This window comes from Galeopterus variegatus, unplaced genomic scaffold (genome assembly GCF_000696425.1).
Source record: "Galeopterus variegatus unplaced genomic scaffold, G_variegatus-3.0.2 Scaffold2769, whole genome shotgun sequence".
NCBI classification, from domain to species: Eukaryota; Metazoa; Chordata; class Mammalia; order Dermoptera; family Cynocephalidae; genus Galeopterus; species Galeopterus variegatus.
Genome location: NW_007728880.1, coordinates 58270 through 83212, shown reverse-complemented (window position 1 = coordinate 83212; position 24943 = coordinate 58270). Strand labels below are relative to the sequence as shown.

The 24943-nt window shown below is 35.9% G+C and overlaps 1 protein-coding gene across 3 annotated transcripts in view; it reads left to right on the top strand.

Moving 5' to 3' along the window:
* Positions 1–24943, top strand: part of TRPC1 (transient receptor potential cation channel, subfamily C, member 1) — a 93975-nt gene that overhangs the window by 19719 nt on the left and 49313 nt on the right. For all 3 annotated transcript variants that reach the window (XM_008582930.1, XM_008582932.1, XM_008582931.1), the window contains one exon: positions 3141–3343. In XM_008582930.1, coding sequence (XP_008581152.1) covers positions 3141–3343 — 203 coding nt within the window. The remainder of the gene's footprint in view (positions 1–3140; positions 3344–24943) is intronic.

Sequence of the window (24943 nt, the reverse complement as noted above, 5' to 3'; positions counted from 1 at the left end):
CTTTTTTTCTTTATTGCTTCTGTAATTAGGAAGATAGTCACTAATAATCAAATAAATACTTATTTAAAAGCTGAGAAGAAAAATATTGTTTTAAGAAGAAAAATATTGTTTTAAGAAAGAATTATAAATTGGTTTGCAGGCTATTTGCCACGATCAGAGAACTATGAGAGACCCTGCTAAATTGCATACTTTATCATGTATTAACTGAAAAATATTACGCTCACGTAGACTAGTACAAAAGTGTGACTTTCTCCAGAAGTTAGTACCACCTAGTTTAAGTGGTGATAATGAACCAACACGAATAAAGAAAAAGGGCTAAGAATATAGTCCCTTTTCAAAAGATCAAAAATATCTAGAATTCTATTCAATTTTCTGCCATTTATCCTGCAGTTGCTATTATATTTTGATATACTTCTTCCACCTTGTAGCCTCATTTCCTTTCTTGTGGGGGTGGGGAGGGTAGAGCGTGGTAGAGTATTGGAACCACTGACTGGTATTATTTCATCACCATTACCATTATCAGTTAAATCTTTGTCATTGTCAGTAAAGCCTTGGCAGTCCTCACCTACCCAGTAGAAGAACGCTTTCTATTTTTTTTTTTTTTAATAAGATAACTGGTAAGGGGATCTTAACTCTTGACTTGGTGTTGTCAGCACCATGCTCTCCCAAGTGAGCAACCATCCATCCCTATATAGGGATCTGAACCCTTGGCCTTGGTGTTATCAGCACCGCACTCTCCCAAGTGAGCCACGGGCTGGCCCAGAACACTTTCTGTTCTAACAAATAAAGGTGAATCAGCCTTTCTTTGAATACTTCCAGTGACAGTAAGATCACAGTAGGCCTATTACTTCTAGACAGACAATATTAAAAATTTTAATATACTTTTACCATTTCAGTGAATTCATTCTGTATTCTTGGCTTGTCAAAATTGTCTTTTTGGCAATTAACTTTCAAATGCAGGTTGTTTATTTTATAGTACATAGATTATATTACAAACAATTAAATTATGAACTTTAATCTTATGCATGTCTACTAATATTTTTCATATAGTTACGTATGTTTCATAGGAAACATGAGAGACACTTTTTTTTTTTTTTCCTTTTCGTCTTTTTTCGTGTCCGGCAACGGATCGCAACCCTCAGCGTTGCACCCGTACCGGACCGGGACCGGCAATGGGATCGCAACCCTCGGCGCCGCGCCCGCACCTCGCTCAGCCAGTGAGCGGGAACCGGTCTGTATGTGGGATCCAAACCCTCGGCGGGAGCGCCGACGCACCCCCAAGCGGCGCACTGTAGCAGTGCGCCACTGGGCCGGCCCCGAGAGACACTTTTAAGAGATTAAATATAATTTTCTCTTCTTTATAGCCAGTAATGCAATGATAAGATGGAAAAGGGCTAATTTTAGGTTTCTCTGTTCATTAATCTGAAGTCCCCAGTAAGTAAATGGGAAGTTTATAAATAAAATATTCATAAAAGACAGGGAAAACAGATAAGAATATTGGAAAATATTAAAACTTACTACCAATCAAAGGAAAAGACAGTAAAATTTCATGATAGTATTTCTCATTCATAAATTGGAAGTGATCATGCCCAGTGCTGGTGAGTAAAGCATTAGAGTAAAATGGGTACATTCTCATATTGTTGGTAGTATAGACTATTAAAAAGACTTTGATAATATGCACCAAGAACTTCTAAACTGTTCATGGCCTTTAAATTTATAATTCGACTTTTGGTGTTCTTTGTTAATGAGATAATCCCAAATTTGGAAAAGCTGTTTTCATGAGGTTTTGTGTGGTATTATTTAAATTAGTAAAATCAAATATCTTGAAAACAGTCTATGAGCTTCCTTAAATTGCATAAAAAATTCTGTGCATGAGTATTTTTCGCTGAAGATCCTGGGCTAAAGCTTTATGAGATTATTAAAAGGCTCCTTGATTTTGGAAATACTAAGAACCATTGTTTTTAATCACTAGTGCTTAGCATACCTATTTATGCAAAAAGGGGTGTGGTAGAGAAAAGATTAGAAGGAAACACTGTACTGTAAAATGTTATTTGGGTAATAGAAATATAGGTATTTTTATTCTTTCTGCTTTTCTACATCTTTCAGATATTTTATAATGAGTATACATTACTTTACAATGTTAATAAAAATTATCAAAAATGTAAGCTTGATGAACTTACACTATGGAATCAAACAGCTCTCAGGGAAACCTCTGAGAAAAAATGAGTAGTATTGGAAAGAATATGCAACAGTCATAAAATAGTCAACCTTTTAATTTAATCCTGATTCTTTAATTACTAACTTTTCCCTCTCATTTAATGCCTTCACCAGGCCTATGGGCCCACGTAGGGGAAGGAGCTCAGGCTCCGGAGTAATACAAATCTGAATTCTTATCAGCACTCTGCCACTCTGTTGTGCGGGTTGGGCATATTAACTTCTCTGAGCCTCAGTTTCATCATGGGGATTATAATGCTCTGTTTTGCTGGCTACTGTGGGGATTAAATGAAATGATAAATGTAAGTACCTAACAGTTCCAGGACTCACTGAATAGTGGCTATGATTTTTTTTGTGTGTATGTGCATTTGTAATAGGACGTAGTATAGGTTGTGATTGGGAATGTGTAGAGAATTATACAAAATGAAGAGTGCTTCCTATTATTCCTTTCAGATAACTTCATTGCTATCAGTGTGACAAAGTTTGCCATAGAGGTGGAATTTTTAAAGATTTTCTCATGAGTTTATTATATTCTGCCTATGGAACATTTCTGTTTTCTCGTTATATTATTTTTCTAAAATTTATATTCTTTATTCTCATCATGAATATTTCTTTAATCTTGAGCAAATTAAATCTTTTTCCTAAGGTCTTTCTCTAAATATCCTCACTTCTTTGTTAGGGAAACGGAACTCTAGTTATATGAATGTTACCTATTGAAGATTTTGTCTGTTATGATCATATTGCATTTATTAGAGTTAAGTTTTGATGTTTAAAAAAAAATTTAGTCCATATAAAATGTTTATCATATTCCTTAAAATAATTCTTAAGTTCTTTGTGCCTTCCTATTTTTTTCATTCATTCTTCAGATAAACACATTTTGAAGTCACAAATAATAACTTTTGGACATTTATATAAATATTTTCCAGAAATTAATGGAACGAATTCAGAATCCTGAGTATTCAACAACTATGGATGTTGCACCTGTCATTTTAGCTGCTCATCGTAACAACTATGAAATTCTTACAATGCTCTTAAAACAGGATGTATCTCTACCCAAGCCCCATGCAGTTGGCTGTGAATGCACATTGTGTTCTGCAAAAAACAAAAAGGACAGCCTCCGACATTCCAGGTTAGAAAATTAAGATTTTGATAAATAGATTAGTGATGTACTAAGGTATATATCAACGATGTTGGTTTTTTTTTATTGGTGCTCTTTCTACGCAACTTTAAAACAATATGATGCTGGGTGACCTACAAAAGCCAAACTTCTAGCTCCTTTGCTTATACGAGTTCTAAACTTTTCAGAAATGCTTACCAAATGCTACATAATTAGGAACATTCTTCAAATTATGAATGAAGTTTATCTCATACTCCTGCTGGTAGGGGCAGAGTTTATTAATCCAAGGGAATTTCCAAGTAGTAGAAGGGGTGGAGATACCAGTTTCTATTTTATCTATAAATAAATCAAAACTATTTTCTAAATAAATATCTGACCTGTTATACCTCTTGCTTACCCTCTCACACAATATTCAAATTTTTATCACTTCCCTGTTTATCATTTTTTCCCTATTTGAAAATGTTGGGAACAACAAAGGAGTGATTGACCAAGAAAGTATTCCATTTTGTACAGGGTGAGCAAGATCACACACACATGGGCATGTTGTATGATATATGGTTCTCAGCTAGACTTGAGAATCTAATTTTCAGCATAAGCCTACGTATATACGTGCACATATATATAAATGATAATTAAGTATAGTTGAAATAGTATTATATCTTGTATGGAAAATGTGATATAGAAGTCTAAGGCAGCCCATTGACAAAGTATTTTTCAGTTAAGGATTGTCATACAGTATATGAAATAAACTTTAAACCTGCAAACCATCCATCCTCACCCTTTCCTCACTTTTAAGAACAGACCTTTGTTCCCCATTCCAGCCAACTGCAAAAGAAACAAAACAAAAAAACCAGACTTCTGGTGGATTGACAGAGAGTCAGAAAGAATCCATAAATTGGGAAATACTCCTGGGAATCAATTTAATGTTTATTTGCAGAGGTTTAACTGGGATTTTTTTCTGTTTTCAAGTCTGTATTACAAAGAGATCTGTGCTTCTCTTTGATTAAGATCTGGTTGATAGCTATGGCTATATAACTTAACTTTTTAGTTTTAAAATGACTGGTCCATAAAATGTCAAACAGAATTATCTTTGTCTTCTTCCAGTTTAAAATCCTTTATTAATAGTAAATGTAAAATTTTTCCATGTTATATGCTTGTTAAATATGTGTGGTATTGAAGCAGCTGGGAGTGAGAGGTTGAGGCTGGAGAAAACACAGTGTGGCTTAGTTTGGTGGGGAAACAGCTTGTTCTGAAAGCTTTTAGAGGAGCTATGGCTGGAGACAGATCTTTGAATATGAGTAAGAATTAAAAGGTGCAAGGTATTTTAGACAGAAAGTACAACATGTGATTGTGAAATGCAAATGGTTTTGTACATTAGCAGAAGAGTTTGAGGGAGTTTGTTACTGATCTTTGAGAAAATAGTTCTAGTAAATGGCAAAGGGCCCTGACTAAAGTAATTTCCAAGATGAGTAAAAAGAGCGATGGGAAGGTTTCTGTGAAGTTGAAAAGCTGTTGTGCTAGCAATAGTAAAGTGAGACAATCTGTATTTATAAGATATTTGTTTTTAAATTTCAGAGATGGTGTAGTTCCAGGTGATGATATGGTCTATGGACAATATTTCCAAATGGGGTAGGGAAGAGTAGTGGTGGACTGTTGTAGTTTAGAAAAACATTTTCTGTAATATAATTGTTGTGATTAGGGTTTTAGTCTTAATAATTTGATTATTTTTAAATTTCAGATAACTTTAAAGGAAGATATAAAATTTTTATATATTACCTATTGAGGAAAGACAAACTTTGTAAAAACTTGAAAAAAATTGGAATTGGGAGATATAGTAATGGACTACCAGTTAAATTTAATTTGCAGAAGAACTTTTTCAAACCTGCATAGTGTTTTTTTATAATTTTGTATTTGAATGACAGTCAACCCCATGTACACTCATCCTTACTCATATTGTTACCCACTTCACCCCCAAAGGCAAATGAGTTTGTAAAACTTGGCTAGGTATCTACCAAGAGAGTAGGATGCTGGCATAGTAAACTGTGAGGTTAAGGTAATCTTAGGGATATGGAATTCTTCTGTCATTGGCACGGGAAAATGCGCTGAGAGAGAGACTACTTGGTGCCACAGTCCTTGTGATGTTGGAGGTAGGGTCTGGGGGGGTCCGATACTGAGCCTGAACCCACCCAGTCCTCTTGCCAGCTTCTTAACTCCTCCACAGGAAAGAATTCGGGGGCAAAGTGACAGTAGAAAGGGAGAACGGGCTTAATGTAACAGATAAGAAATGCAGGTTCCATAGAGAGCAACATGCTCCAGAGACTGAGCAGGACCCACCACCTTTAACACAAAAGTAAGTCGAGTACAGACATCAAGTCAACATAAGAGCATGGAAAACGTACTGGAAGTTCAGTACAAAGTGCAGGCTGGCTCCAGAGAATGAGCAGCTGCCTGCTGAAAGTGAGTCTGATAGAAAGTAAAGTGTACACACGTCAGCTGGCAAAGTGCAGGTGGCCTCCAGGAAAGTGAGCAACAGCCCTGCCTTCTGCTGGGATTTGGCTTTTGTAGTTTCTCTATCTAATGAATATTCAATTAAGGAGGTGGTTCCCAGTTATGTTACATTTAGTCTTGCACATGTTCAGTCAGTCTCTTCCTGGAGCATGTTCATTGGTCGGACCCTATTACACACATCCGGTACACTCAGTAATATTCTGTGCTCTCTATTGAGCATGCCCAGCCACTGGATTTGCATAAGCCAGCCCCTTTTGGTCTCATTTTCCTTGTGTTGGTGCTGAAAGTAGGTCTAACTGGCAACAATAGCTTTCCTCCAGGGGAGAGCCCAGAGGAGGTGGCCTGAGACCTCAGGGAGTGGCTGAAAACCCAGAGGTGTGTCCTGAAACTGGAGCCCAGGGAAACTGAGCACCTCCTGTATCACTTGGTGAATATCCAAGAGTGATATGGAGGTAGATAAATGACAGTGATGATGATGAGAGAGCAGTAAACTAAGTGGATGGTATGGCCCTCCAAAAAGTGCTTTTGGTATGAGAATGGATGAATAATAAATAGCCTGTAAGATTTAGGTATGACATGATGCTTCCATATTTCCAGAATCTCTAAAAGTACATTAAAATCTTAAATTGATTATGTATACATGTTGGATTATATACTCATAACTGGATTACACAATAATTATTTTTAAGTTTTTTTTCAAAGACAAATATTTTCACTCTTGCTTTAAATATATGGGAGCTTTGCTTCCAGCGTTTTTTTCTTTTAATTTTATTTTTATAAATAAAAAATATTTATTTTAGTTATACCAGTAATATGTGAATAAATCTCTAAATCCTTATAAAGATTCTAGCTTTAACATTGAGCAGAAGTCCCTTAACCAATCCCAATTCTCTCCTCTCTAGAGCTAACCACTGTTAACAGTTTAGTGTTCTTAATGGCTAAGATTTCCATTATTTAGAAATGCAACTCTTGACTGTAGTGTTACGTTGGTAACTAGAGCCTCATCAATGGCTATCAGTTATATATTAGAAATCCCTCTTCCAATTTCTACCTATCCAGATTCCATTCAAGTTTCCTTTCCTCTTTCATTAAATTTACCCATCTGTTGTTAATCTTGCCTCATCTACTCTAGTTCTTCTTATATTTAGGTTGAACCATATGAAATTGATTTCTGCCCAAATTTTAGGTTGAACCATATGAAATTCCTGTTTTAAAAGTACTTTGGACATATGGAATCACATATTTCTATTCTCATATATTCATGGGGATGAAACTAAAACCCCAGAAAGTGACATAGAACATAATCACCTAACTCCATAAGACCTCAAAAATTTTCTTCAGAATGTGGAGATTGTTGATTTGTAGTAAATGTACACAGTTGTGTAACCATACCACAATCTGCTATTCTAACATTTCCACCACTAGTAAAAGTTCTCTCATTCCCATTTATTGTTGATCCCTGCTCCTACCCCCAGCTCCAAGCAACCACATTCTTACTATTTCTATAGTTTTTCCTTTTCTAGAATTTCATATAAATTGAATCATATAGTATGTTGACTTATGTCTCTAGCTTCTTTCACTTGGTATAATGTTTTTGAGGTTCATCCATATTGTTGCATATATCAATGGTTTGGGGATTTTTAGTGTTGAGTAGTGTTCCATTGCATGGATATACTACCTTTGTTTATCCATTCACTAGTTGGTTGAAGTTTGAGTTGTTCCAGTTTTGGGCAGTGAATATTTACATGCAAGTCTTTGTGTGGACATGATTTTATTTCTGTTGGGTAGATACCTAAGAGTGGAATTTCTGGGTCACATGGTAAGTATATGTTTAACTTTTTAAGTAACTGTCAAACTGTTTTCCAAAGTGGTTGTACCATTTTACATTCTCACCAGCAATGTATGATGGTTCTGATTCTGCCACCCATTCACCAACACTTGATATTGTTAGTTTTTTTGATCTTAGCCATTTTAGCAGGATTGTAGTGGTAGTTTCTCATTGTGGTTTTAATTTGCATTTCTCTAATGTCTCATGATATCAAACATCTATGTGCTTATTTGCAATTAGTATATCTTCTTTGATGAAATGTCTCTTTAAATCAATTTTTTTATTTTTATTTGTTGGTGGCTGGCCGGTACAGGGATTGAGACTTGCACCTTGGTGTTATCAGCACCATGCTCTAACCAACTGAGCTAACTGACCAGCCTTGGTCATTTTTTAATTGGATTGTCTTCTTGTTTTTATTGAATTATAAAAGTTGTTTATATATTCCGGACACAAGTGCTTTATCAAAAATATGTTTTGCGGGCTGGCCTGGTGGCGCAGTGGAGAGTGCGCCGCTTGGGAGCGTGGCGCCGCTTGGGAGCGTGGCGGCGCTCCCGCCGAGGGTTCGGATCCCATGTGGAGACCGGTTCCCGCTCGCTGGCTGAGCGCAGTGCGGGAGCAACACCGAGGGTTGCGATCCCGTTACCAGTCAGTAAAAAAGACAAAAAGGAAAAAAAATATGTTTTGCAAATGATTTTTCCCAGTTGATGGCTTGTCTTTTCATTTTCCTTATGGTGTCTTTTGAGTAGCAAAACTTTTAATTTTGATGAGATCTAATTTATCAGTTTTTTTCTTTTGTGAATTGTGTTTTTTGTGACATAGCTATGAAATATTTGCCTAACCCAGGGTCACAATGACTTACTCCTTTTTGTTCTAGGAGTTTTACAAGTTTAAGGATTCACAATTAAGTCTATGTTGTATTTCAAGTAAATTTTTGTGCATATGTGAGATTAGGTTCTGAATTACCTTCACATCTTTGAAAATCATTTAAACATATATGTGTGTTTTCATTTCTAGACTCTATTCTGATCTGTTGATTTAAATGTTTATTTTTACACCAATGTGACTGTGCTGATTACTATAGCTTTATAGTAAGCTTAAAAATCAAGTAGTGTGAGGAGAGTGATGTCAGCAAGATGGTGGAAAGGAGGTAACCCACTCATATTCCCCCACAACTACAACAATTCTGCACATATCCATAGAGATAAGTCTCTCTCACGGAACTTTCAAGATTCAGGTAGGAGGTTGTGAAACCCCAGTGGAGCCCAAGACCTAGGAAAACCATTTTGAGAGTGCAGATCAGCACCCAGTAGCAGACCTGATGATTGTCCACTTGGGTTCAAACTCAGAAATGGCCTCCTTCCCAAATCGCTTGGCTACAGCCCCATTTGGCCTTCAGCCTGCAACCATAACCGTTTGTTAAGGAGTCCAGGATGAAGAACACATGCTAGTGTCTTGGCAGAGATGCTTGTCTGCCTGCCAACGTTGGTTTTGGCAATGAACCTGAACATGGCCCTCTTCAAACCCCCCTCAGCTGAGGTCCCAGCCTAAAACTGATTGCACATGGACCCAGAGGGAGACTCACCCATATCTAGCAGCCTGAGAGTCTGAGCCTCCATGATAGAAGTGCCAGCCTTCTTCTCACAGCAGATCCAGAGGGGACACAGTCTCAGCTCCGACCCCTCCCAGTGCAATCAGTGACCTATCCCACCTATGCAGGGTCTGGTTGTGAGAAGCAGACCTGCCTGAGCCAATAAGACAAGGTTGCTGGTTACTGTTCCACAGAAGAACCTGAAGGGGCCCAGTCTCAGCTCCAGCCCTGCCTGCTGCAGTTAAAGACATATTCAGACTTTGTAGGGACCCACTGGGAGACAAGTGCCTGTCTGAACCAATGGACAGGTTTGCTAGCCTCCTTGCCACAGCAGATCCTGAGGAGGCCCAGCCTCAGCTCCAGCCCCTCCTGTTAATGGATGAGAAACTATCCCACCTGTGCATGAACTTGTGCAGATACCCACACCCAGAAGAGCCAATAATACAGGCTTGTTAGCCTCTTTCTCACAGCAGATACTGAGTGGTCCTAATCTTGGCTCCAGGCCCTTTTAGTGTAGTCAAAGAACTATCTTGTCTGTGCATAGTACTGCTGGGAGGCATGATCATCTGGGCCATCGGGACTAGCTCTGGGCTTGGGTTCCTGGTCAGCTTTCCCACACAGCCCAGGTATCCTCCTTGGGTCTTCTCTAGTTCCATCTGGGCCAAAGGGCTGTTCCAACCTCAGAGTCCTTGTGAGACTCATGGCAAACCTGTGCTTAGAGTTCCCTATGGTACTGAGAAGGCTATAGTGGTCAGAGGCTTCAGGAACAGAACAATCAATATGCTCAGAATCTCTGGAAGACCTACAGAAGAAGGACGAGCATAAACAAAGCCTGACTATGAAGACTAGAATAAATATCTAACCTGTCAGCATGCAGATAATGTCACATATCCACAAGCATGAAGAATATTTAAAGAAATGTGACCTCACAAAATGGATAAAATAAGATACCAGAGACTGATGGAGGTGTGTAATCTCTCAAGAAAGAATTCAAAATAGCTATTTCAGGGAAACTCAACAAACTTCAAGAAAACACAAACAATTCAGAAACTTAACAGAGAAATTGAAATAACAATTAAAAAATCAAATTGAAATCCTGGAGCTAAAAAACAATGAACAAAATGGAAAAAATGCAATAGAGAACATCAATAGCAGAATTGACCAAACAGAAGAAAGATTCAGTGAGCTGGAAGACAGGCTATTTGAAAATACGAAGTCAGGGAAGTAAACAAAAGAATGAAGAAAGCTTATAGGGTCTATGGGACATCAAAAGAGCAAATATTCGGGTCATTAGAGTTTGAAAGGGAGTTGAGAAAGACAAAGATGTAGAAAGCATATTCAAATAAATAATAAATAATAAAAGAAAACTTTCTAAACCTGGAGAAAGATATAAATATTCAGGCTCAGGAAAGTCAAAGGTCAAAAATCAGATTTAACTCAAATAAGACTTACCCCAAGACATATAATAAGCAAATTCTCAAAGGTTAAAGACAGAGGATTCTGAAAACAGTGAGAGAAAAATAGCAAATACAAGGGTACTTCAAAAATTTTGTGAAAAAATAGAATTAAAAGATAATACAAATATTTCCATTAACTTTCTGAAGTACCCTTGTAACATATAAGGGAGTTCCACTACACCAGGCAATAGACTTCTCAGCAGAAACCTTGCAGGCCAGGAGTGAGTGGGATGATATATTCAGAATGCTGAAGGAGAAATAACTGCCAGCCAATACTGTACCCAGCAAAGCTATCCTTCAGAAATTAAAGGTAGCTGAAGACTTTCTCAGAAAAACAAAAGCTGAGGGAATTCATGACTATCAGACCTGTCCTACAAGAAATGCTAAAGCAAGTTCTTCAAACTGAAAGGAAAGAATGCTAACATATAACAAGAAAATGTCTGAAGATATAAAATTCACTATTAGAAGTAAGTATACAGACAAATTATATTTACTTCAGTACTTTAATACTATAATCATGGTGTGTGTAAACCACATATATTTAGTATAAAGACTAAAAGACAAAACTATTAAAAAGAATATCTACATCAATTAGTTAAGGAACTAATATAAAATTTATCTAATATAAGATATAAATTATGACATCAGAAATCAAAATGGGGGAGATGGATTTAAAAGGTAGAGATTTTTTGTTTATCTGCTTATTTTCTTTGTGATCAAAATTAAGTTGCTATCACTTCAAAATACTTGTAACTATAACATTCTTTGTAAGACTTATCATAACTACAAAGCAAAAATCTGTAAAAATACACTAAAAATAAAAAGCAAGGAATTAAGACATACTTCTAGAGAAAACCACTTATGGACAAAGTGAGATAGTAAAAGAGGAAGAAGGGATCTACAAAACAACTAGAAAACAAGTAACAATATGGAAGGAGTAAATTTCTTATCTATCAGTAATGATCTTAAATGTAAATAGATTAAATTCTATAATTAAAAGACATCGAGTGGCTGGGTGGTTTAAAAAAGAAGACCCAACTATATGCTGTCTGCAAGTGACTCACTTCATCCATAAGGACACACATAGACTGAGAGTAAAAGGATGGGAAAAGATATTCTATGCAAATGTAAACCAAATAAGAGCAGGAGTAGCTATAATATATCAGATAAATTTTATTTTAAGTTAAAAATTGTAAAAAGAGACAAAGATAGCCATTATACAATGATAAAGGGTGAATACAGCAAGAAGATACAACAATTAGAAATTCGTATGCATCTAATGTTGGCACACCTGAATAAAAAAGCAAGTATTAATAGACCTAAAGGGAGAGATAGATTGCAATATAATAATAGCAGGGGAGGGGGGACTTCAACACCCCACTTTCAGCAACGGACAGATCATCCAGACAGAAAATCAAGAAAGAAACATCGGAGTTAAACTGCAGTCTAGATCGAAAGGACTGAACAGTTACACAATATTCTATTCAATATCTGCAGAATGCATGTTCTTTGAAACAGCACATAGAACATTCACCATGATAGACCATATATCAGAGCACAAAGCAAGTCATAACAAATTTTTAAAAATTGAAATTATATCAAGTATCTTTTCTGACCACAATGGAATAAAACTAGAAATCAATAACAAGAGAAACTTTGGAAAGTACACAAATACATGGAAATTAAACAACATGCTCCTGAATAACCAAGGTTGATGAAGAAATTAAGAAGGAAATTAAAAAATTTTGAGACAAATAAAAATGGAAGCACAATGTACCAAAACCTATGGAATACAGCAAAAGCAGTTCTAAGAGGGATGTTTACAGCAATAAATGCCTACATCAAAAATGTAGGAAGACCTTAAACGAACAACCTAACATTGCACGTCAAGGAACCAGAAAAACAAGAACAAACCAAACTCCAAATTAGTGGAAGGAAAGAAATAATAAATATCAGAACAGAATTAGAGACTATTATGAACAACTATACACCAACAAATTGGAAAACCGAGATGAAAAAGAAAAATTCTTGGACACATACAACTCATGAGATTGAACCATGAAGAAATAGAAAACCTGAACAGACCAATAATGAGTAACATCATGAGATTGAACCATGAAGAAATAGAAAACCTGAACAGACCAATAATGAGTAACAAGATTGAAGCAGTAATAAAAAGAAAAGAAAAGCCTAGGACCTGATGGCTTCACTACTGAATTGTACCAAACATTTATAGAAGAACTAATACCAATTTTCTCAAACTATTCAAAAAATTGAAATGAAGGAAATTCTTCCATACTCATTGTCCAAGGGCAGCATTAACTTGATACCAGAACCAGACAAGGGGACAGAAAAAACAAACAAACAAACAAAACTATAGACCAATATCCCTGATGAACATAGATGCAGAAATTCTCAACAAAATATTAGCAAACCAGATGCAACAGCACATCAAAATGATTATACACCATTATCAAGTGGGATTCATCCCAGGGATGCAAGGATGGTTTAATATATACAATAAAAACTAGAAAACCTTGTTGAAAGAAATTGAAGAGGACACAAATAAATGGAAAGATACCCCATGTTCATGGATTGGAAGAATTAATATTGTTAATATGTCCATACTTCGCAAAGCAATCTACAGATTTAGTGCAATCTCTATCAAAACACCAATAACGTACTTCACAGATAGAAAAAAAGTCATAAAATTTGTATGGAATTGCAAAGACCCTGAATAGCCAAAGCAATCTTAAGCAAAAAGAAAAAGCTGGAGGCATTACACTGCCTGAACAAAATATATATTACAAAGCAGTAGTAACCAAAACAGAATGCACTTATAGCCAACTACTCTTCAACAGAGGCACCAAGAAAAGACATGGGGAGAAGGACAGTCTCTTCAATAAATGATACTGGGGAAACTGGATATCCACATGAAGAAGAATGGAACTCTAGACCTCTATCTCTCACCACTCACAAAAATCAACTCAAAATCGATTAAAGACTTAAATGTAAGACCTGAACTATGAAAGTACTAGAAAAATCATATGAGAAATGCTTCATGAAATTGGCCTAGGCAAGGATTTTTTTAATAAGACAGCACAGGCGACAAAATCAAATATAGACAGATGGAGAGATTGTGAGTGGTTGGTCAATAGGTACAGAGTTACAGTTAGGAGGAATAATTCTACTGTTCATTGCACAGTAGGGTGATTATAGTTAATAATATATTGTATATTTCTAATAGCTAGATGAGAGGATTTTTAATATTCTCAGCAAAAAGTAATGATAAATGTCTGAGGTGGTGGATATGCTAACTACCCTAATTTGATTATTACACATTGTATACATGCATCACAACATCACACTGTACCCCACATACATGTACAATTTTATGTGTTAATTAAAAATAAATTTTAAAACATTTAGTAGATCTCCATTTTTTACCTTTTTTCCTTCCCAAATTTTTGGCTATTCTGTGTCCTTACATTTCCAAATATAGTTTAAAATCAGTTGTCAATTTTTACAAAAACACCTGCTTGGATTTTTAAAATGGATTACATTGAATCAATTTGGGGAGAAATGCTATTTTAATAATGTTGAATCTTTGAAGCCAAGAACATGTTGTATCTCCCCATTTAATACATCCATTTCAATTTTAGCAATATTTAGTTAGTCTCCAGTGTACAGGTATTTAGCTTTTTTATTTTTTAATGTGTTTCTAAGTATTTTTTGATACTACTATACATAAATTGTTTTCTTAGTTTCACTTTAAGATTGTTCATAATTGGTACATAGAGATCAAATAGATTTTTTATATTGATTTTATATCCTGTGGTCTTGCTAAATACACTTATTAGTTCTATGTATTAGTCCATTTTTGTTGCTTATAACAAAATATGTGGAACTGGGTACTTTATAAAGAAAACAAAATTTATTGCTTACAGTTTCTGAGTCTGGGAAGTCCAAAGTTCATCTTATGGTGATGACAGTGACCCAGGGGTCTCACATTGCAAGATGGTGGAAGCAGAGAGAACAGAGAGAAAGACAGAATCTCTTCTTCTAAAGCCCTCAGAACCATGTCCCTGACCACCGTTTTCAAATCGTTTACTACTGCACAGTCCTACAATCCAATCATCTCTTTAATTCTTCACCTTTCAATTACTATCATAGGATTTTCCACCCTCTTAACAGTCACAGTGGGAGCCAAGTTTCTAATGCATAAAACTTGGGGGACACAATTTAAGCTTCAGGGAGTTTTGGGGGGGACATAATTCAATCCATTACATTCTACTAGTTTTTTTTTTTTTTTGTATGTTCCTAAAGATTTTCTACATTCAAGGTTATGTAGTCTGTGAATAAAGACAGTTTCCTTTTTTTTAATCCATCTTTAAGCCTTAATTTCCTTTTCTTGTTTTATTGCAGTGGATAGAACCTCCATTATGATGTTGAATAGATGTGGTAACAGTGGACATCCTTTCCTCATTCTAGGTTTTAGGGAGAAAGAATTCAGTCTTTACTGTAAAGTATGAATTAGAAGTAAGTTTTTATCAATATCCTTTATAGAATGAGGAAATTACTTTCTACTGTTTTTCAAAATAAAGTTTTAAAGTTTTATTGGAAACTACTTTCTACTGTTTTTCAAAATAAAGTTTTAAAGTTTTATTGGAAACTACCTATGCCCATTCATCTATGCATTGTCTTTTGCTGTTATGGTGTAATAGCAGAGTTGAGTAGTTGAGTAGTTGCAATATAAACACTACTGCCTTCAAAACTTAAAGTATTTATTATCTGTACCTTCACAGAAGAAGTTAGCTAAGCCCTAGTCTACCTAAAAGTTTGCCAATTTTGGGCCGGCCCAGTGGCGCACTGGAGAGTGCGCCGCTTGGGAGTGTGGCGGCGCTCCCGCCGAGGGTTTGGATCCCATGTGGAGACCGGTTCCTGCTCAGTGGATGAGCGTGGTGCGGGCGCAACACTGAGGGTTGCGATCCCATTACCGGTCAGTAAAAAAGACAAAAAGGAAAGAAAAAAGTTTGCCAATTTTGTTGATCTTTTCTAAGAAACAACATTAATTTTATTCATGTTCTCTGTTGGTTTTCTATTTTCTATTTTGTTGCTTTTACTTGGATCTTTATTATTCCTTTCCTTCTGTTCATTTTGGGTTTGATTTCCTCTTCTTTTTTCTAGCTTCTTAAGTTAGGACCTTACCCTGTTGATTTTTAGATCTGGCTTCTTTTCTAGTATAAGTGTGTTCAAGATATTTTGTTTTCCATGTGATTTCTTCTTCGACTTATGAGGGTTTTTTTTTTTAATTGAAAGGCTATTTTTAGAGCAGTTTTATCAATATTCACAGCAAAAGTGAGCAGAAAGTATAGAATTCTCACATACCTTCTCACCCACGCCTCAACCCTCTCCTCAACACACAGCCTTACCCTCCATCAACATCCCTTACCAGTTTGGTACATTTGTTACCATAGATGAACCAACACTGATACATCATTATCAGCCAAAGTCTGTAGTTTACCTTTGGGTTCACTCTTAGTGTTATACATTCTGTAGGTTTTGGTAAATGTATAATAATATGTATTTACTATTATAGCATTATAGAGAATAGTTTCACTACCCATAAAATCCCCTATTTTATACCTATTTGTCTCTTTGTCCCCCCAGACAGTGCAACCACTACTGATCTTTTTACTGTCTTTTCTAGTTTTGCACTTTCCAGAATATCATTTTATTGGAATAAAACAGCATTAGCCTTTTCACATGGGCTTCTTCTACTTACCAATATGCATTTACGTTTCCTTTACATCTTTTTGTAGCTTGATAGTTTATTTTTTATTAGCACTGAATAGTGTTTCATTGGCTATACTACAGTGTATCCATTTACCTATTGAAGGACATCTTAGTGGCTTTAAAATTTTGGCAATTATGAATAAAGCTGCTATAAATATTCATGTACAGGTTTTTGTGTGGACATAAAATTTTCCACTCATTTTGGTGGATACCAAGAAGTGTGGTTGCTGGTTTGTATGGTAGTTACATAAGAAACTGTTCAATTTTATAAGAAACTACCAAACTGTCCTGCAAAGTGGCTTTATGATTTAGCATTCCCACCAACAGTGAATGAGAGTTGCTTTTCTTCACAACTTCTCCAGCATTTGCTGTTGCAGTGTTTTGGGTTTTAGCGAGTCTAGTAGGTGTTTAGTGGTATCTCATTTTGTTTTAATTTGCAGTCTCCTAACAATGTATGATGTTGTGCATGTTTTTATATGCTTATTTGCCATTTGTATATCTGCTTTGGTGAGGTGTCTCTTCAGATCTTTTGCCCATTTTTATATGGGGTTTTAAATTTTCTTATTGTTGAGTTTTAAGAGTTCTTTGTATATTTTGGATAACAGTCCTTTATGTTTTTTGCAAATATTTCCTCCCAGTGTATGGCTTCTCTTCTCATTCTCTTGACCCATGGGTTATTTTTTAAATGAACTGTTTTACTTTCACATATTTGAGGATTTGCCAGATTTCTTTCTACTGGTGAATTCTACTTTAATTCTGGTGTCATTGGAGAATATACTTTTATTTTTTAAGTGATATTTTTATTGAGATATAATTTGTTTACCACTATATTCACCCTTTTAAAGTGTACAGTTCAGTTTTTAGGATATTCATAAAGTTGTACATTTATCAAAATTATCTAACTCCAGAAATTTTCATCACTTCAAAGACAAACTCCATACAAATTAGCAGTTACTCTCTAAGTTCCTGAAAACCACTAAATCTACTTTCTGTCCCTATGGATGTGCCTTTGCTGGATATTTCATATAACTAACATCTTTCAGTTTATTATCAATTATTTATATATATTCATTAGAGATATGTTTATTCAAATCCTTTTCCTAGTTTTTAATTGGTTTATCTACCTTTTTATTGCTGAGTTGTAAACATTTCTTATGTATTCTGCATACAAGTATCTCTTCAGATATATGACTTGGAAATATTTTCTCCCAGTCCATGGTTGATGTCTTTTCACTTTTCTGGTGGTGTACTTGGAAGAACAAAAGTCTTAAATTTTTATGGAATTTAGGGTGTTTTTGTCACTTGTGCTTTTGGTATCATAGCTAAGAAGCCATTGTTTAATTTGAAGAATGTACTCTGTATTATTTCATTTATTTTTAATGGATTAAGACTAATTCTGTGGCCCAGCTCCGGGTCTATCATGAAAAATGTCTATGTATGCTTGAAATTTTATGCATTCTCCTGTTTTGGGATAAGTGTTCTATAAATTCCAGTTTGATCATATTGTGTCTTAGTGTTGCTCAAGTATTCCATACCCTACAGGTTTTCTGTCCATTTGTTCTATTAATTTCTGGGAGAGGAATATTAAAATGTCCAACTACAATTGCTGAATTATCTATTTGTGCTTTCAATTCTGTCAGTTTTTGCTTTGTGTATTTTCAGGCTCTGTTTTTAGGTGTATATACATTTATAATTGCTATATATTCCTTCTAATATTTGTTTATTCATTTCAACTATCTTACATGACATGATACATCTTTTCAACCCTTTTCTTTCAACTTGTTTTTGTCTTTTTATTTAAACTGTGTTTCCTTTAGACAATGTGTGGGTCTTTTATTTCCTTGTTGATCTTCTGTCTATTTGTTCTGTCCATTACTGAAAGTGGGATATTGAAGTCTCCAACTGTTATTGTTCAGTTGTTTGTTTGTTCATGTCTGTCATACATTTCGGTACTCTGTTGTTAGTTGCATATATGTTTATGATTTTTGTATCTTCATGATAAATTAACCCTTTTATCATTACAAAGTGTCCCTCCTTATCTCTAGTAACTTTTTGTTTGTTTTAAAATCTGATATTAATATAGTCACTTGAGCTTTCCTGTGGTTCCTTTTTGCATATCTATCTCCAGCCTTTTAGTTTCAAGCTGTTTGTGTCTTTGAAACTAAACTGTGTCTCCTGTTGACAATATATAGTTGTAACTTAAAAAAAAAATCTACTCTGCCTTTTGATTGGATTGTTTAAGTTATTTATATTTAATGTTTTTGATAGTTGGATATATGCCTGCCATTTTACTTGTGGTTTTCTGTATGTCTCTTTTTTCTGTATATCTCATGTCTTTTTTGTTCCTTTAGTCCTCTGTTAGTGCTGTCTTTTGTATAGAGTATATTTCTTAACATGGCATTTTAATTTAATTTAATTTAATTTAATTTATTTATTTATTTTTTCCCTTTTTGTCTTTTTGTCGTGACCGGCAACAGATCGCAACCCTCAGTGTTGCGCCCGTACCAGACCAGGACCGGCTACGGGATCGCAACCCTTGGTGTTGCTCCCGCACCTCGCTCAGCCAGTGAGCGGCCAGTCTGTATGTGGGATCCGAACCCTCGGCGGGAGCGCTGCCGCGCTTCCCAAGCAGCGCACTGTAGCAGTGCGCCACCGGGCTGGCCCCGCATTTTAATTTTATTAATGATTTCATATTCACATGGAATTCTCCCTGTTTGCCTGCTTGTCTCCAGATTTTTCTCATTTATAGAGATACTAGTCATATTAGATTTAGGCCCATCCTAATATCCTCATTTTAACTTAATTTCCTCTTTAGAGACTCCATCTCCAAACAAAATCACATTTTGAAGTACTGGTGGATAGGACTAAAGCTTATGAGTTTTAGAGGGAAACAGTTCAACACATTAACAAGACCTAGTAGTGAATTTCTAATTTCAACTATTGTTCTTTTCAATTCCATAATTTCCATTTTATTCTTTTTTTTATAATTTTTCTCTCTTTATTGATATTCTCTGTTATGACACTGATATGACTCTCTTTTACCTCTGTAATTATGCTTTCCTTTAGTACTGTGAACATATTTATAATGGCTACTTTGAAATATTTTTCTGTTAAATATGACATCTGGTCACTCTTACAAGCCAGTTCGGTCACCTACTATTTTTCCCCCCTTTGGGTATGAATCATATTTTTCTGTTTCTTTGCATGTTTCTTAATGTTCTGTTGGAAACTGGATAATTTGTATAGTAGCAACTCTGTGTTCTTACCCTACCCCATGTCCTGGGGCTTTTTATTGTTATTTGCTCATTTTATTTTTTTGGTAACTGGCTGGATTATATTAATGAAATGTATTTCCTTACCATACACCCCAAGTGTTAAGCCTCTGATGTTGCACCTTGGGGAGGCACAGTTTACCCATTTCTTGTGTATCTAGTATTTTCTGCTTGAAAACTAGAATTAGTATATATTGTAGCAACTCTGGAGACTTTTATTTTTCTAAGGTTTTCTTTTCTTTTTTAAGTTACTTGCCTGGCCTGCAGAATCTGTTTTCTTGTAATATAGTCACTGATGTTTGTGCTTAGGTTTTTGTTTTTTCCTTATTTTTATTTTTTAACTCTGATTCCTAAGGGTTGTATCAGTGTCTATATGGGTCAGCCAATGATTTGAGCAGAGTTTGTCCTAAGACACTTTCAGCCCATAAAGGTTCTATTATCTGCTGATCAATCTGTGTGTTAGGTGAGGAATGAATTCAGAAGGGTAGCCATTCCTCAACACTTTCTTGGCTTTTTTCTTTTTACTAAACATTTTGATGTTTCCCACACGTGTAATTTTTTAGTTAGCAAGGGATTTGGGAAGATCTTATATGACTCCATGTATGGCTTTCTCCTTTCTAAGATCTCCCTGTTAAATTTCTGGTTAGTCCACTGCTTGCGACAACTTGGGTTGCAACCTCAGGTTGCAAAGCTGCAGGTTTTCCTTGTCTATTTCCAACAAGTCTACCACTTTCAGCTAGCAGATCTATAGGCCCCCTAGTGAATTGATTATGCCCCCTAGGGCAGAAAGGATCAAGTTTACCAGCTCCATGTTGGTAAAACTATAGCTCTCATTGACTGAACTGGGGGCAGGTATAGTAGAAGCAGCTGTTGGCAAGGCCACAGATTCCAGCCATTCCTGCCTGAAGCTCTGGCAATTTTCCAAGAATCAACAAGTTTCAATGGACAATTTCCAATGGCCTGCAATGGTTGGGTTTTTTGGTATAATTCTGTCCAGTTTTATGTATTTTTTGTGTATGTGTGAGGGGAAATCATTGAATGCTTCACACTGCCATTACTTTTTATTGTGTTTTGTATGCCCAAAATGATAGATTTTATAACATAAGGCAGCTTCGTTATTTGTCATATTATATTTCAATGCTTTTCACACAATGTGCTTCATTATAACTCTGCACAATAGTTGCCAACCTTTTCATTACAGTATTATTGGAAGTTTCACTTCATGTTTATTTTGTCATTAATCCCTAATATGTCTTGAGACATGATAAAGTACATTAACAGAAAAGTCTATTTTAGAAACTCTGGGGCCGGCCCAGTGGCGCACTGCTACAGTGCGCCGCTTGGGAGCGCGGTGGCGCTCCCGCCTAGGGTTCGGATCCCACATACAGACCGGTTCCCGCTCACTGGCTGAGCGAGGTGTGGGAGCAACACCGAGGGTTGCGATCCCGTTGCCGGTCCCGGTCCAGTGCGGGCGAGACACTGAGGGTTGCGATCCGTTGCCAGACACGAAAAAAGACAAAAAAAGGAAAAAAAAAAAAAAAAGACACTCTGATAAAATTAATTAATGTAGACATATTTATGAAAACAGAAAGATAAGTTGTCTAATTATGTATATTTTTAAAATTTTTGATGCTTATGGTATAGGAAAATGCCTCTACAGAAACCCTTGTTTTAGATACAGATTATTGTACTTGTTAATTGAATAGAAAGATCACAACTGGATTTTATAAATATTGTTTTCATAAAATAAATTATACAAGATCTATTATTTTGTTTAAAATTTTTATATATTATGAGCATATTCATTCTTACAAATCGTGATATTTCTTTATGCCCTTTGTGTAACCTGTCACTTCCCAACCTTCCCGCCCACCTCTAGTATCCTTAGGTTTGTTCTCTCCTTCTGAAAGTTCAATGTATTGTTGTGGTCTTTTCTTTCTTTCTTTCCTTCATTCCTTCCTTCATCCTTCCCTTCCTCCCTCCCTTCCTCCCTCCCTAGAAGCCAGTTATGAGTGATACCATGCAGTATTTCTGTTTCTTTGTCTAGCTTATTTCACTTAACATAGTTTTCTCTAGACTCATCCATGTTGCTGCAAATGGCAGAATTTCATTCTTTTTTATGGCTGAGTAGTATTCCACTGGGTATATATACCATATTTTATCTAGTCATCTGTTAATGGACACCTAGGTTGGTTCCATATTTTGGCTATTTTAAATAGAGCTACAATGAACATGGGAGTGCAGGTATCCCTTCAACGTGATGATTTCCATTCCTTTGGGTATATACCAAGTAGTGGGATTGCAGGATCATATTGTAGTTCTACCTTTAGTTGTATGAGAAACTTCCATACTGTTTTCCATAATGGCTCAGCTAATTTACAGTCCCACCAACAGTGTAGAAGAGTTCCCCTTTCCCCACATCCTTGTCAGCATTTGTTATTCTCAGTCTTTTTAATAATGGCCAAGTCTAACTGGGGTGAGATGATATCTCAATGTGGTTTTGATTTGCATTTCTCTGATGTCCAGTGATGCTGAGCATTTTTGCACGTACCTGTTGGCCATTTGTATGTGTTCCTTTGAAAAGTGTCTATTCATCTTCTTTGCCCATTTTTTGATTGGATTATTTGTTTTTTTGATGTATCATTGTTTGAGTTCTTTGTATATTCTAGATATTAATCCCTTGTTAGATGTACAGTTTGCAAATATTTTCTCCCATTCTGTATGTTGTCTTTCCACTCTGTTGATTATTTCCTTTGCTGTGCAGAAGCTTTTTAGTTTGATATAATCCCACTTATTTATTTTTTCCTTTGTTGTTTGTGCTTTGGGTTCTTATTCATAAAGTCTTTGCCCAGTCCTGTTATCTGGAGTGTTTCTTCTATATTTTCCTTTAGTAATTTTATGGTTTCAGGACTTATATTTAAGGCTTCACTCTATTTTGAGGTGATTTTGGTATATGGTGAGAGGTACAGGTCCAGTTTCATTTTTCTGCACATGGATGTCCAATTTTGCCAGCACCATTTATTGAAGAGGCAGTCTTTTCCTCAATGTATGTTCTAGCTGCCTTTGCCAAAGATCAGTTGGCTGTAAGGATTTGGGTTGATTCCTGGGTTTTCTATTCTGTTTCATTGATTCAAATGTCTGTTTTTATGCTAGTACTATGCCATTTTGGTTACACTAGCTTTGAAATATAATTTGAAGTCAGGTAGTGTTATGACTCTAGCTTTTTTTTTGTTTCTCAGGATTGCTTTAGCTATTCAGGGTCTTCTGTTGTTGCATATAAATGTTTGGATTGCTTTTTCTCTTTCTGTGAAGAATGTCTTTGGTATTTTGATGGGGATTGAATTGAATCTGTAGATTGCTTTGGGTAGAATGGACATTTTCATGATGTTGATTCTTCCCATCCAAGAGCATGGTGTCTTTCCACCTTTTTGTGTCCACTTTAATTTCTCTCAATATTGTTTTATAGTTCTCAGTGTAGATATTTTCCACCTCAGTTAAATTGATACCTAGGTATTTTATTATTTGGGGCGACTATCGTAAATGGGCTTGCTTTCTTGATTTCATTTTTTTTTTTCCTTTTTTGTCTTTTTTCGTGTCCGGCAATGGATCGCAACCCTCAGTGTCGCACCCGTACTGGACCGGGACCGGCAATGGGATCGCAACCCTCGGTGCTGCGCCCGCACCTCGCTCAGCCAGTGAGCGGGAACCGGTCAATATGTGGGATCCGAACCCTCGGCGGGAGCGCCGCTGCGCTCCCAAGCAGCACACTGTAGCAGTGCGCCACCGGGCCGGCCCTCTTGATTTCATTTTAAAAAAATTTTTATTAAATCATATTTGAGTATACATATTTTGGGGGTTCAACATTGACATATGCTGATCAAATCAGTATTACTAGTGTATATATTGTTACAAATCATACTTATTCTTTATGTCCCTTGTCCAATCTCTCCCCATCCCCCTCTCCCACCCCTCTCCCACCTCTCATTACCCAAGATTTTGTTTTGTTGATCTTTTGTATTGTTTTCAGGTTCTCTATGTCATTTATTTCTTCCCTGATCTTGACTATTTCTTTCCATTCACTACTTTGGGGATTGCATTGTTTTTCTGGTTCTTTGAGGCAGAGTGTTAGGTCATTTATTTGAAATCTTTCCATTCTTTTGATGTAAGCAGGTATAGCAATAGCTATAAACTTCCCTCTTAGTACTGCTTTTGCAGTATCCTCTAGGTTTTGTATTATGTATCTTTGTTTTTGTTAGTTTCAAGAAACTTTTTGATTTCCTGCTTAATTTCTTCTTGGACCCATAGGTCTTTCAGGAGTCTGTTGTTCAGTTTCCATGCACTTGAGTAGTTTCCAGAATTTTGCTTGTTATTGATTTCCAGTTTTAATCCATTGTAGTCTGAAAAGATACTTGGGATGATTTCAGTTTTTTAAAATTTGCTCAGATTTGATTTGTGACCTACTATGTGGTCAGTCCTGGAGAATGTTCCATTAGATGATGAGAAGAATGCAAATTCTCTAGTTGTTGGATGAAATGTTCTGTAAATGTCTGTCAGGTCCAGTTGGGCTGAGGTGTAGTTTAAATCCTGTGTTTCTTTGTTGATTTGTTGCCTGAACGATCTGCCTAATGCAGAGAGAGGGGTGTTCAGATCACCCACTATTATTGTATTTGGGTTTATCTCTTTTTTTAGGTCTAAGAGTGTTTGCTTTACATGTCTAGGTACTCCACTGTTGGATGCATACATAATTATTCTTGTTATGTCCTTTAACTGGCTAGATTCTTTTATCGTTATATAATGGGCTTTTTTTGTCTCTTTTTATCATTTTTGGTTTGAAGTCTATTTTAGCTTCCCCTGCTTATTTTTGATTTCTGTTTGCATGGTATATCTTTTGCCATTCCTTCACGTTTAGTCTGTGTTTGTCTTTATAGGTGAAGTGAGTCTCTTGAAGGCAGCATAGCTTTTTAATCCAATCAGTCTGTGTCTTTTAAATGGGGAGTTTAATACATTTACATTTAAGGTTGTTATTGATAAGTATTGTTTTACTCCCATCATTATACTGCTTTTTGGTTAGATGTTTCAAACATCATTTGTCCCTTTCTTCCACTTTTATTTTTCATCTTTATGTTAATTGGATTGTTTTTTTTCCTTTTTGTCTTTTTTCGT